General features: G+C 40.1%; 1 protein-coding gene across 3 annotated transcripts in view; it reads left to right on the top strand.

Moving 5' to 3' along the window:
• The window catches only part of acot7 (acyl-CoA thioesterase 7), a 67,883-nt gene that overhangs the window by 14,915 nt on the left and 39,550 nt on the right, over positions 1 to 13,418 (top strand). For 2 of the 3 annotated variants that reach the window (XM_016286296.1, XM_016286298.1), the window contains exons 4-7: positions 4,356 to 4,447; positions 5,059 to 5,173; positions 5,611 to 5,625; positions 5,850 to 5,936. In XM_016286296.1, the coding sequence (XP_016141782.1) occupies positions 4,356 to 4,447; positions 5,059 to 5,173; positions 5,611 to 5,625; positions 5,850 to 5,936 (309 nt within the window). The remainder of the gene's footprint in view (positions 1 to 4,355; positions 4,448 to 5,058; positions 5,174 to 5,610; positions 5,626 to 5,849; positions 5,937 to 13,418) is intronic. The other variant, XM_016286297.1, reaches the window with a different exon arrangement.

The raw sequence follows: 13,418 nt of genomic DNA on the forward strand, positions 1-13,418 counted from the left end.
ATGCATTTCTGCGTGAGCATCTTGAACGGGAGCCTGTGAAGGGCCCGGTTCAAGACGCGCAGATCCAAGATCGGTCTCAACCCACCGCCTTTCTTGGGTACAATAAAGTAAGGGCTGTAAAACCCCGACCTCACATCGGCTGGAGGAACCGGCTCTATCGTGTCCTTCACCAGTAGGACTGCGATCTCTACCCGCAAGACAGGGGCATCTGCTGCTTTCACTGAAGTAAATTGGATGCCCCTGAACTTGGGAGGGCGCCGGGCTTACTGAATCGCATAGCCGAGCATGACGGTTCGAAGGAGCCATCGAGACGGGCTGGGTAGCTCTAGCCAGGCTCCCAGACACCGCGTAAGTGGCGTCAACGGAACTACAGGTGTACCCGCAGTGGGGCAACGCGGAAGAACGCAGGGACCCGGCCCGGGCATCTCGTAGCCTGTCCGAGGCGGGGTCTGGGTGTGTGTAACACTGACCTGCGTTTGAGCAGAGGGTGCGTGGGTAGTCCGTTGGCTCGTCCTCCCGATCCGCCCACTGCTGCTCACTGGCGAGAGAGGAGGGTGAGTGTGATACAGCTCTGGATCGTCCACAACCCCCCGTCCCCTCAGGGGACCCAGAGATAGAAGAAATTGCTCTTTTGTCGAGTATTTGGATACCACTGACCGCGAGATCAGTGGCGGAAAAAAGGAAACAAAAGATTCTCTACCTGGCCCTCCTCCGGGGGAGGGAGTGGTGCGTTCACCATCTCCCGAAGAGCAACTCCCTCCATCTCTGGGTCGCCCGTCTCAGGGCCTCTTGCTCTTTTGCTTACCACCAGGTCTGGCGGGGGCCTGGACGGGCGGGGCGGCTGCCCTGCGGCAGGCTCCTCGGCACAGTTTTGCTGGAGGCTGCTGCGGACGCTGTGTGGGAGCGACCTCATCATGCACCTCCGGGAAGAAAGGCACTGAGGTGGGGCCCTGAGAACCAACGCGAGCCACCCCAAGAAACCAATCGTCCAACCTTGAGGGTTCGGGATGCGGTGGAAGATTCCACTCGAGCCCGACACTCTTGGCGGCATGGGAAAGCATAGCCATCATTTCCGGGTCCGTATCTGGCATCACCGACAACACAGAGGGCGGCAACGCTGACGGATCTTCATCCCCAGAGAAATCCAGCTCACCCTCCGATGCTGCAACCGACATCCGATCGTCGGGGGGAGCCTCGGAAGAAACAGGTGGTACCCCCCGGGAGGGTCCAGCCTGCTCTCTCGAGGGCTCCGCTGGTTTCGGAGTGCCGGCTGGCTGGGGCATCCCCGGAGGGGAATTCCTCACCGTGACCGTAAGTCCAGTCCGCCCACTGCCAGAAAAAGGGCGCCCCCGGCTGCCGCCAGAGGGAACCCCAGATCTAGGCTGTGGCACGGGCAGTCTGGTCCGCAACTCCGAGATGGTCATACCCCCACAATGGGAGCATGAGTCATCCACGAAAGCCACCTCATCGTGCTTCATGCCCAGGCACGAGAGGCAGCGATCGTGACCATCACCCGGATGCGCTGCATCTGCTGCCTACCTACACGCTGTGATCAGCAGCAGCTGGATACAATAATCGCATGCCAATGTGCATTGGCTCGTTTAGTTTACACTCGAAGTGGATTGGTCTCTCTAAGCGAGATCCCAATTTCGTCGGTCATCCGACGTGACGTCGAGAGTGACCGACTGAAAGGGAACTAAATATATAATAAAATACAATGACCATTTCTCACTATTAACTATTAATTATAACTTTTGCCTCAATAAACTCCTAATTTGCTGCTTACTAAAAGTTAGTAAGGTAATTGTTAAGTTTAGGTATTGGTAGCACTAAATGATCTAAAATGGTCATGCAGAATAAGACATTAATATATGCTTTATAAGAACTAGCCAATATGCTAGTGATATGCATGCTAATAAGCACCTAGTTCATTGTGAGAATTGGTCCTTAAAATAGAGTCGTACCAAATGTTTTAACACTCTATGTGTGTGCAATCTCTATGAAATTATTAAAAAATCCTCATCTAGTTTATGATTGGAAAAGTCATTGAAATTCAGTTGTCAAGATGAGTAGGAGCCTCTTCTTCCAGCTCTTCTAATATAATACATAGAGAACATATTCTGTTCTCCTGTAATTGAAATTGTTATTATGTTTCATGTAGGGATGCACCGATACCACTTTTTCCAGTACTCGCCCGATACCGATACTTTTATTTTTAGTACTTGCCGATACCGAGTACCGATACCAATATTTTCATTGCGTTTGTAAATTTTTCAAATATTGGGTACAGAAACCAAAAGAGTATGTATAATGTTAGTTGGTTTACTTAATTTATCAAATAGATATAGTCAAACCAAAATTTATTCAGACACCTTCAACATTTCTCACATTATCATTGTTTATTTGCTATAGTTTAGAAAATGGTAATAAAATATGACAAGAATTCAGAGTTAAACTGTGTCAGAACAAATTCAGCTTGATAATGTTTGGTAACTTTGATAGAAAGGTATGTAATAGATTACAATCAACCAAAAATTATTCAGACAGCTGGTAGTATGACAGTATTTACACAACTATGAATACTTAGTTGGGCAGCCCTTAGCCTTAATGACAGCCTGTAGTCTCCTGGGCATGCTGTCACCCAGCTTCATGCAAACCTCAACTTCAATGTTTTTTCCCAGACTCGGTCGGAATCATTTCTGGTCCCAAATTTGTATCCATTTTACTGGTAGTCCACTGTATGAAGAATTTTTGGGTATGATTTGTCACAGTTTACTTTATTTTGCTATCCTCACTTACATAAATTAACTATAGTATCCTGCACCTACTTTTAAAAAAATATCAAAAATTATATCAGGTCTCTGAATAAATTTTTAGTTTGACTGTATATCCTTAGATTATTTTCACACTTAATTATGCAGATTAAAATGTATTTTACAAGTTTTTGTTACTTTCACTGTTCATTTTTTTTGCTCTATGGTACATCATCTGTAATTTAATAGCATTAGAGCTGCTCCATTGCAGCGGCTCAGTACTGTAATCATGCGCTGTAATAATGCAGGGAACCACTCGCAATAAATCTCCTAACTGTGATATTTTCAGAAATAGAAGTCGCGTTTTTTTCATCTGAAACATGCTGCGATTTATATTCCAAAGCCACTCATATATAATGCAGAAACACTCAAGCAAGCAAAACACGCGCAATACGTGCACGTATTTGTACCGGTGCAGAATGAGAGGGACAAGTACAGCCTAGTGCATTTCACACAAGCTGCTAGATTCACTTTCGCACATCAGCTATACAGGCGTTAATACTGAATGTTTAACGTTATATTCATTGCATACATATACTTTGTAGTAAACATCCTTAACTCCATTCTGCTGTCTGTTGTTCTGTTGTCTGTTTCTTTGTCTGAATATGGGGCTTATCACATGCTGTGTGGTATCGGCGTTTGGTATCGGGGAATTTTAACGAGTAAGAGTATCGGGCCCGATACCGATACCAGTATTGGTATCGGTGCATCCCTAGTTTCATGTGTATGAGGATTATGTGAGGGAAATTAAATCTTCATGTCTTGCAAGAAATGTGATTTTACAGTAGAACGCAGGATTTCCTTATTCTGTGTGTCATTATCACACTCATTGATAGTTTCATTAATTCAAGCTTTGCCGTTCTCTGTGATGGCCTTAATTGTGTACTTATCCGCTCAAACGCACGGTTTTCCTCTCTGAAATTTCTCTTGTGTCTAATAAACACAGCCTACCCAAAATAGCCTCACTTTCTCTTCAGAGAGCAAACCAGCTTCACTATGAGATGCTGAAGTCTCCATGACAACACCAGAAACTTAGCGGCAACGCATCACTTCCCTAAGAGTTCGTCAGAAGACATGGTCTTTTCCCATGATTGGAAATTTTGAACAAATTAATTAATTAATCAATACAGTTCATGTGTAGTGGCACCTGAGATATGAAGATGGATAAGATCTAGTGTTATTATCTTTATAACCTTTTATAATTGAAGTCTTGTTCTAGTGGTTGCGTGATAACACATAAATGTGGCCTTGAACTGGGTCTCTAAAATGTAAAGTGTTTGTCCAGGAATCAGCTTATACAAGCCTGGATTTTTTTCAGTAAGTTTTTGTTGCTTTATATTTTTAATGACCCTCTTGAAAAATTCTCAGTTGCTCCAGTGCTTTTTGAGTACCTCGGATGTAACACAAATGTTACAATTACTCAGGCAGTTACTGTAGTTTTTTGTACTCTTTTAACCTTTCATTACTCTTTATGTATTAAATGCACTGCATTTGGTTCACATTCTTTCTGATTATGCTGATATTAGTTATGCATTTTTGTAGGTGCCAAAAAATTGACCAACAAGGCAACACTATGGTATGTCCCACTGTCCCTTCAAAACGTGGCCAAAATCATTGAAGTTCCTCTTATTGAGGTAAGAGTCTGTGCGTCAATGAACACATTGTCTTTCAATATCTATCTGTTTCTTATTACTGTCACTATATTTCAACTCCCCAATGATTTTTCAAGGTGCATTAGCTTAATTTTCATTACTTACATTTTACCAGAACCTCTTTATAGACAAGTACTCTGGTAGTTTACTTCAAAAAGTACAGTCAGACATTCATCTGTGGTCTTAACTTAAGTGACATGTATGTTATTTTTCAAATGTTTTATGCACTATTCTATGCTGTTTTGTAGTATAAATAGTATGATTAGTGTGTATTAGACAATTCCAAAAAGTGCACTTTAAATACACAGATGATGCAGTTAAATGTTGGAGACTTCATGCAGCGTTAATTACGACGTGGAGGGGGAGGGGCTATTAGACTTCGATGATGAATGACAAAATAACTCATTTATAATTCATACACTACACAATTGAGTACACTGTGCACAAGTACATAGTGTATAGTGCGTCATTTGGGACACAGCTCGTGCATTGCCAAATCATTTTGCTAAGATTTTCCAACATTTCTCAATCTAGTTGACTTTTTACAAACAAGTTGCTTGTTGTTTACCAGAGTGTGTTTTTGTCCATTACAGTATTCCAGCCCAGAACAAGAGGAAGCAGGTAAAAAGAGATATGAGGCTCAGAAATTAGAGCGAATAGAGACCAAAGTGAGGAATGGTGAGATCATCATATCTGTCTCTCTTCCAGGTAACACTTCCTCCTTTATGACCTTACACGTGCTTATCAATATATAGCAGATGTAAAACACCTTGCAATAAGTACATACATGGCAATACCATGGTGCAGTAATGGTATCAGATGGTAATACCGTGGTTCTTTGAAACCATAGTGCTGAATGATTAGCATACACATTTGCCATCATCTTTAAATGATGGACTGACAATGTATTGAGAAGTAAAATGTACTAAAAATGATGTACTGTAAAGTATACCATAGTCTTTGTCCAAAAACATAGTATTACCATAGTACATGTCCAACAAACATCATAGTTCCTTGGCCATTTGTAATATTTTTGTTAGTGATTGCTCTGCTTGTTGGACATTTTATCTTTCATCAGTAAGAGTTTTATGAATGGAGTCTCACCTTGATTTCATTGTATGTTATTTTGCTCTGATGCTGCACAGATAGACAAACAAAGGGTATGTATATATATTTTTTCTCTGACGAGCTATGAAGTTAATTGTCAAATAATGGAACATGTAGAATAAATTGTCTTTTGTGTGTAGCATCAGGAAATATGTAAGTATTTATTGCTCAGATAACAAGTTTTGATCTTTGCTTTTATTTGCAGATCGTAAGATTTAAGTATATGTATATGTGCGTTTTTAGTATGTTTTTCTCTCTTTTCTCTTTTCTTTCTTAGAGCCCTACACTGTTGCATTTAGTCAGTCGAGTCTGATCCACCTCATCGGCCCATCTGACTGCACTCTGCATGGCTTTGTACATGGAGGTAATAATTTTGACTTTTTTCATGATTATTACATTAAATTAATACTATTCAAAAGGCCTGATAGAATGTTTTAGAGTGAGGCTCTCACATCTGTGGATTTCCATCTTAATCTAAACACATTTAGCTCACTTTCATCAGAAATTAGCTGCTTTTTTCACACATTTGACAATGTCATCATTGCCTGAAGCACACTAACCAAACCTAGACATCAAACCAGTATTGAACATACACTGTAAAAAACTGACCGTGAATTTAACGGTAAAAGACTGTAAAAATGCTACAGTAAAAACCTGTTAAATGGTTAACGGTAAATTCCCCTACTATATACGGTGAAAAACTGTATTGGACATTACATGTAATTTTCCGGTAGAATACCATTTTTGGAAGTGAAAAAGACATTCCCAGAATTCCCTGCGGTACATTTCAAATGTGATGTTTTTTGTTGTTGAAATAACTGTTTCTTCTTAGTTTTTTCTTATCAGTTTTGTATATTAGGGTTGTGTGTTACACCTAATGTTGTTAAATGAATGTTTATTGCATTATTTCAGTTTCATGTGTGTTACCATGATGGTGTTTAGTGTTTGTGTGAATGACATTGTGCACCTTCTATATATATTATTATTTCAAATCTGTTTGTGATGGGCTTTGGTTCATCATGTGACTTTCTCATCACCACCTGCTTTTGGTGGTTATCAGTGTGTTACAAAGCAGTGTTAATTTCGTCAACGAAGATGACGACAAAAAATATTTGTTAACGAACATTTTTTCTGTGACTAAGACGAGACGTTGACAAGCTAAAACTAAAATCTGATGACGAAATTTATGCCGTGTCTTCGTTAACTAGACGAGACGGGACTATATGTTATTTGAGGACTACAGGAAATTCAAAATACAACTGTCCTCTTTCAAAATGTGCATCCCTGTCATTGGATTGCAATCGGATAAGGGGCGTTTGCATATCTAGTCTCAGTATGGCAGCCGCAGTGGACAGATAGGCTAATAAAACGCAAACTAGCAATTTGAAACAATGGCCTCAGCACACGAAGGGGAAGGGATAAGGTGATCAGATGTCCCATTTTTCCCGGGAGTCACAATTCGTTGTCGATTAACTTAAAGTTAGTGAAGTAGGCACTCTGATAGCAGTGCTCTCTCTCGCGCACGCTCCACTTCTTCAGTTCTCATATACAGCGTGTGATCAGTTCTCAGAGCTCAAATACACACACAGCGGTCCAAATGTCTATCGTGTAGAGTATTTCACGTACATTTATACAGTCGGTTATGGATTAAGTGAACGTAAACAGGTGGGTGAAAACTGAACGTGTGTCATACATGCATGCATTCCGTCTTAAAGTGACAGCATTCCTAATTAAGTACCTATCCATGTCATTAATGTTAACCAACAAAAGATGTTAAACAAATATTTTAAGTAAACCTACTGAATCTGAAAAACGAGTTTAATTTGTATCTCTTTCGTATTTGTCTTATTGTCTTAATCTGCTTCTTTTTCAAAAATTATATATTATATATATTATACATGAACAACTATAATTTTTATAAGTTGCTCCCTTTTCACTACTGTTAAAGGGATAGTTCACCCAAAAATGAAAATTGTCATAATGTATTCAAGTTTTTCCAAATTCAATCCTTGATTCAAATTTCTCATAAGCTTAATTGATTTGGTCTAAAGAGAGAAGAATTAATGACTATTTTTGTTTGAAGACTACATATAAAATAGCTACCAAAATAAATGTTGGTAACTGCAGTTTGACTAAAAGTAATGACTAAAAGTTGACAAAAATACAATGACTTTTCGTCGACTAAAACTATGAAAGACTCAAATGACTAAAATGTGACTAAGACTATTAAGCATTTTCGTCTCAAGATAAAGACTGACTAAATCAAAAATGCCTGTCAAAATTAACACTGTTACAAAGGTACAAAACCGATTTCAGTACTTCAGTAAGTTGGTATATTAACATTATATCAGTTAATGAAATTACAGTATTTAACTGTAAATTTAAGTTAAAACCGTAAAACCTAAAATGTTGCTACCGTAAATTTTACGGTAAAATTCTGGCAACCACAGCTTCCAGTATTTTTTTTTTTACAGTGTATGGTTATACCCTGCTTTAACACTGAAAATATCAGTAGAAGTTAAAGGTTATCTGCTTCACCCAAAATTATTGTGTTAAAAGTCTCTTTTGGTATATCAGCTGTCTGTTTGATTGAAAGATTGAAATAGTATTTTCTTTTGAAACATATTTTAATAATCTCCGTTTTATTTACAACTTCATGAAATCCTTTTTTACAATGCAAAGACGAAGTGTGAGAAATGATTAATGATTAATTCAACATTCAGCTGTCTACTTGTCTGAGTCAGGTAACACAGGATTAGTTCACCTCCTGAGTCATTTCACTCATGAACACAAGAAAATCACAAAACAGTGAATTCACTCTCAGAGAGAACTTCTTAATGCTGAGTCATATAACAGAGACGGTAAAAAAGCACAAAACGTTCATGAGCGACCCATCACTAACGCTCAGTCAGACTGTTCTCGGTCATACACAGTGAAATTAGATCTGCTCTAAAAGTATTCTTAGCCTCTAACTCAATCACTGGTGAGTGAAAGCAATTTATTAGCTAATGGCTTATGGACAGACATTATGTAGTTGCCTTGCGCAGAATTTAGTTGCATTAACTTGCAATGTAGAGGGTTGGCTGTAACTACCACAGCCCCATTTATACATGCATGACAAGTAGTCGACTCACTGACCTGAATGAGTTACATAAACACAAGAACATCAGCAGCACAGTCCGTGTGGAAACCGAAACAGGGAACATTTGACACATACAGCTGAACCTAAACCTTAATTTTCGATCTGGAACATGTTTCCTACCAGGCATATGTATCTAAGTAAAAATCAATGTTTGGTTTTTATGCTAAGCTGCCTGACAATGGAGGTTCTAAAATTGGTATGATGTCATTTACACACACACACAATCATTAATCACATGTATGTAAGGAGGAAGAGATGAGTAGTGGTGCATCAATAATGTGAGATAGGGGAATGAGAAATGGGAGGACCCTGACGTCAATAAAAGAGAGAACCATTTCATATCTTGTCAGTTATTCATATAATCACTTGCATGAATGTTGTTTTTTCGTAGAGCTGCATTCAAGCCAAAGCATGTCTGGTGATCACTCAAATTCATGTTACATTTCTATTTGACGTTTACACAGTAATGGAACACATTTACACTATTTACAAGCAACCGATACCATTGCATCTTTATAGTAACAGAATTTATTTGTACAAAGTCACATACAATCTCATATTTATTTTGCTATCTAATGCAGCAAAATTAATATTGAGTGCTTTAACCACACTGAGTGCTCACAAAAAAACTGCATCACTCACAGATCAGTAAATTCAAGTTTATTTGATTCAGATGTGATTGAAAGTAATTGGTTGAAGTGTTTACTTTACAATTTTCTGTAATATAAGTTTCTGGCAGTTTGACTCATTGAGGTTGATTTGTGGACTGACTGTGAGCAGAAAGGCATTATTGCATTGTCAGGATAATAAGCAGCCAGTTTTAGTGCTACAAAGACTATTGACTGTATCTAGCGGTCCCCCCTCAAATTCATGCTTTAAGAGTTTAATGAGAACACAGTGATCTCCAGGGAGGCAAAAGGGACACTTTCTTCCTCTGAAACATCATTCGCTGGTGTAGCTTGTTGGACAGTGTTATTTTAGATGTGCTTTACTATTTTTCCCATATTTCATAATACTTGTTTGATTTTCTCATCTAACTGACTCTCTTGCATCCTTGGAGTCGAAAACACCTTGGCTAGTGACATGAACATCATACCGTCTTGGGGGTGGACCAGTATAAAACTACCCATCACACCCTAGCATCTGCACAACAATGCACCAGCAACCACTCGAGAACACGTTATAAATAGCATCCTTTTTTTATTGAATTGAGGCCAAAAAATACAAAGGGCTGTATCCATCATATATACCCTTTGATTTACTTCAAAGCAAAGTTTTTGTTTTAAGTGTCCATGCAAAAAGTCATGAAAAGACTTTCTTTAAAGAAACGTATGCACAGAATCATAACGAGAAATAATCTGCTGACTTAGAAATTCCAGTTCATTCAGTTCGTTCAAGTTCATGTATTGATCACCCATCACTGTGGCATTAATCCATCTTCTTTTCCATTGTAGTTTATGGGAGAACAATCCTCTATAGCTCTATAGCACTTTATATAATTCACATTTTTTCAAAGCTGCTTCAATAACAAACTTCTTAAAATATGAGAAAGTCAAATTATGCTCAAAAAACAGATGGTGTCATTATTCAGCTCAAGTCAGTTCAGAGTTGATTTAGTTGAGTTCAGTATCTATTTAAAGTTCATCACTTATTAAACAAGCTCAATTCAGCTATAAGCAGATCTACAGAAGGCAATGTTGTATGTAATATTGTGACTACATGCATGAACACTAAGTATATTGCATCATAATTTTAATGTAAGTTCATACTATAGTAGTTATATACACCTAATATAAAGCAGGACCAACAGAGAGGACAAAAAATGGCTTAAATACACTTAATTCTCAGCAATTATCTGCAAAAATATGAGCCCTAATGCTTTCTCCAGTGAAAAAAAGTTGTTTCGTCTGAATCAGGAGAGAAATATGCACAGATCAAGCTCTCAAGTGAAAACAGTTGTTTCGTCTGAATCAGGAGAGAAATATGCACAGATCAAGCACTCAAGTGAAAACAGTGCAAAACATTTCTAAACAATGAATGGCCTGAGGGTGAGTAAATTTTCAGCAAATTATCGTTTTTGGGTGAACTATTTCTTTTGGCCAGATTTTTAAAAAGTGCCATTGCCTACAACAGGAGCTTAAAACAATGAGAAGTAGCTATTTGGTCATTGTTATTTTCTTACAGCTAATAATATATGAACAAGACATAGATGCAACTGTAAAAATGGATGTTGTTTCAGACGTGAAGCAAGAAAGTTAAATTACATTACGTGTTTTTTCTTCTTGATTCACCAGTGCATGTTCTAAGTAATGTGCACTGGTGAATCAGACATAATAGGGCTGTAAATGAAATAGAAAAAAGCACTCATTTGGTGAGAAGGACTAATTTGAAGGGTCCCGTTTTAATGTCATCTAAGGTCTGCTCAAAATCCGAAAGAAATAATCTTTATCTAACACTTTCAGAGGATTTCTTTGAACCTTTGGTATAGTGAGCCGTAAAACTTTGCTAGATAAACATGCAAGGAGTTTTACTCTTAAAACACCAGTCTTCTTCCTCTTCTGAACTAGGCTTGTAGCATCTCAAACGTCGACACATCCTCAAAGTGGCATAAGTAGGCAGCAGATGCAGCGCATATTCAGGTTTTCGCTGAGGAGCCGAGCCGATGACCCGGCCGCTCAGCGGTTGTCAGGAGCTGTGGCGACGGGACGTGACGTCTCCGTTCCCTGCTTCAGGGAACGAGGGTTACATACGTAACAGAGACGTTCCCTTTCAGTCGGTCACTCTCGACGTCACGTCGGAGGACCGACGAATTGGGATCCTACCAAAAGGCCACAGCTACCGCCCCTTCCAGTGTCCTGTGGAAGCCATCTACGCCCCTACTTTTTGGCGTAGGCCAGGGCCTGCACAAGAGGACCAGCTACTGCTACTATGGCACTACCCACGGAGTAGACTGGATAACACTGGGGAAACGCACCCATTCTACTTGGAACAGGGACGTTACGGAAGCTAGATTTAACCTTCTCGCCCCTTAAGGAACCTGACGACCAGGTCATGCTTTCCCAACGACCTCTTTCTACGGGGTCGAGGTTAGCAGCGATTGCAGCGACATAAATTTTAAGGGTGGAGGGAGACAGCCTTCGCTCCAACCCTTGCTGCAAAAAGGACAGCCCAACTCCGATCGGGCATCTTCGGGGGTCTTCTCGGTAGTGCAGCCTGATGTGTGCAACCCACTCGACACGGGAAACCACCACCGCTGAAGCGCCCTCCGCCAACACGAAGAGCTCTCCCAGAGCTTGCTGAACTCGTTCAGTCTTCTTCTCTCCGTAGAGTAGTCAGGAGCAGAACGATGTGATCGCTCGGCTCCGAAGCGAAAAGCTGAATATGCGCTGCATCTGCTGCCTACTTATACTCACGCTGTGATCAGCAGCAGCTGGATGCAATAATCGCATGGCAATGTGCATTGGCTCGTTTAGTTTACACTCGAAGTAGATTGGTCCCTCTAAGCGAGATCCCAATTCGTCGGTCCTCCGACGTGACGTTGAGAGTGACCGACTGAAAGGGAACAGTGAAAAGCCTCCTGGCTGAGCTGGATCCATCAACAGCACATGTTTGTTCTTATCGTCTCCTGCACTCATCTTTCCCCCACTGTTTTTGGTTAATGATGTTCTTGAGGATGGAATGATGGCGGCTGAAATTGATCTAATTCATTTGCCCTTGCTGAATACAGAAGATTGGTTCAAAACAAATTGAGCCATACTGTGGTAATTCTATTAATGGTTAGTTGAAAAGGACAGGAGAGGTGACTTCGGGGGCGGCAGTTTAATTTGTATGTAAAATGATAAAGTGAGATAATAAAGTGATTTGAGTCATAAAGTGAGAGTTGAATGAAGGTCAGGGAATAAGCAAGTGAAACCTGTCTCAGGGTGTAAATGTGTTTAAATGTTCTTTGCATGTTAACAGTGCTGTTATAATGATTTAGTGTTGGATGGGCTTTTGTGTCACTCAACACACTTAGCTAGTCTTCTTAAAGGAGATGCATGCAGTTTTTCAGTGTTAAAGGGGTCCTATTATGCTCTTTTACAAAGTCTTAATTTTGTTTTGGGGGTGTACTAGAACATGCTCTCGTGCTTGGTGGTTCGAAAAACGCCAAATTTTTCACATAATTTACATTATTAAAATACCTTTCTCCCCAGCCTGGCACAAACGGCTCAATTAGTTCTGGCTTTGATGAAGGTCCGCCTTCCGAAAAACAAAATGTGTTGTGATTGGTTAGCTGTCCCAGTGCATTGTGATTGGCGAACAGCTTAGACAGTGTTTCAGTACTGCCCCGCCTCTTGCGCTGTCTTTCAACAATAGCTTTTGGCGAATCCGCTACTGTACTCCCTCGTGTTGTGGAAGCTGTCCTCAGTAAAATGCACAGCACACAATAGCAAATTGGGGTTATAATGCTCAGGAACAGAGTTAAAAAGTAAATTGCAACCACTGTTTCCTGACATCATCCGCTTTCGGAAGTGAAAAAAAAAACAGAGTTTCAGACGGTCGCGCACCGGACGAGAAGCGCAGCGTCGCGCCACGTCTTTAAAATTCGAACACATTATTTTCTATGAGTGTAGGCACACCGGCGGCGCCATTCGGCATCTGTCCGCGGCGCCCAGCTACGTCGTGTTGTACTTGTAAGAATTGTTCTAGACATGCCGAAAATTT

This window comes from Sinocyclocheilus grahami, unplaced genomic scaffold, assembly GCF_001515645.1.
Source record: "Sinocyclocheilus grahami isolate Dianchi unplaced genomic scaffold, SAMN03320097.WGS_v1.1 scaffold208.1, whole genome shotgun sequence".
Classification (NCBI taxonomy): Eukaryota; Metazoa; Chordata; class Actinopteri; order Cypriniformes; family Cyprinidae; genus Sinocyclocheilus; species Sinocyclocheilus grahami.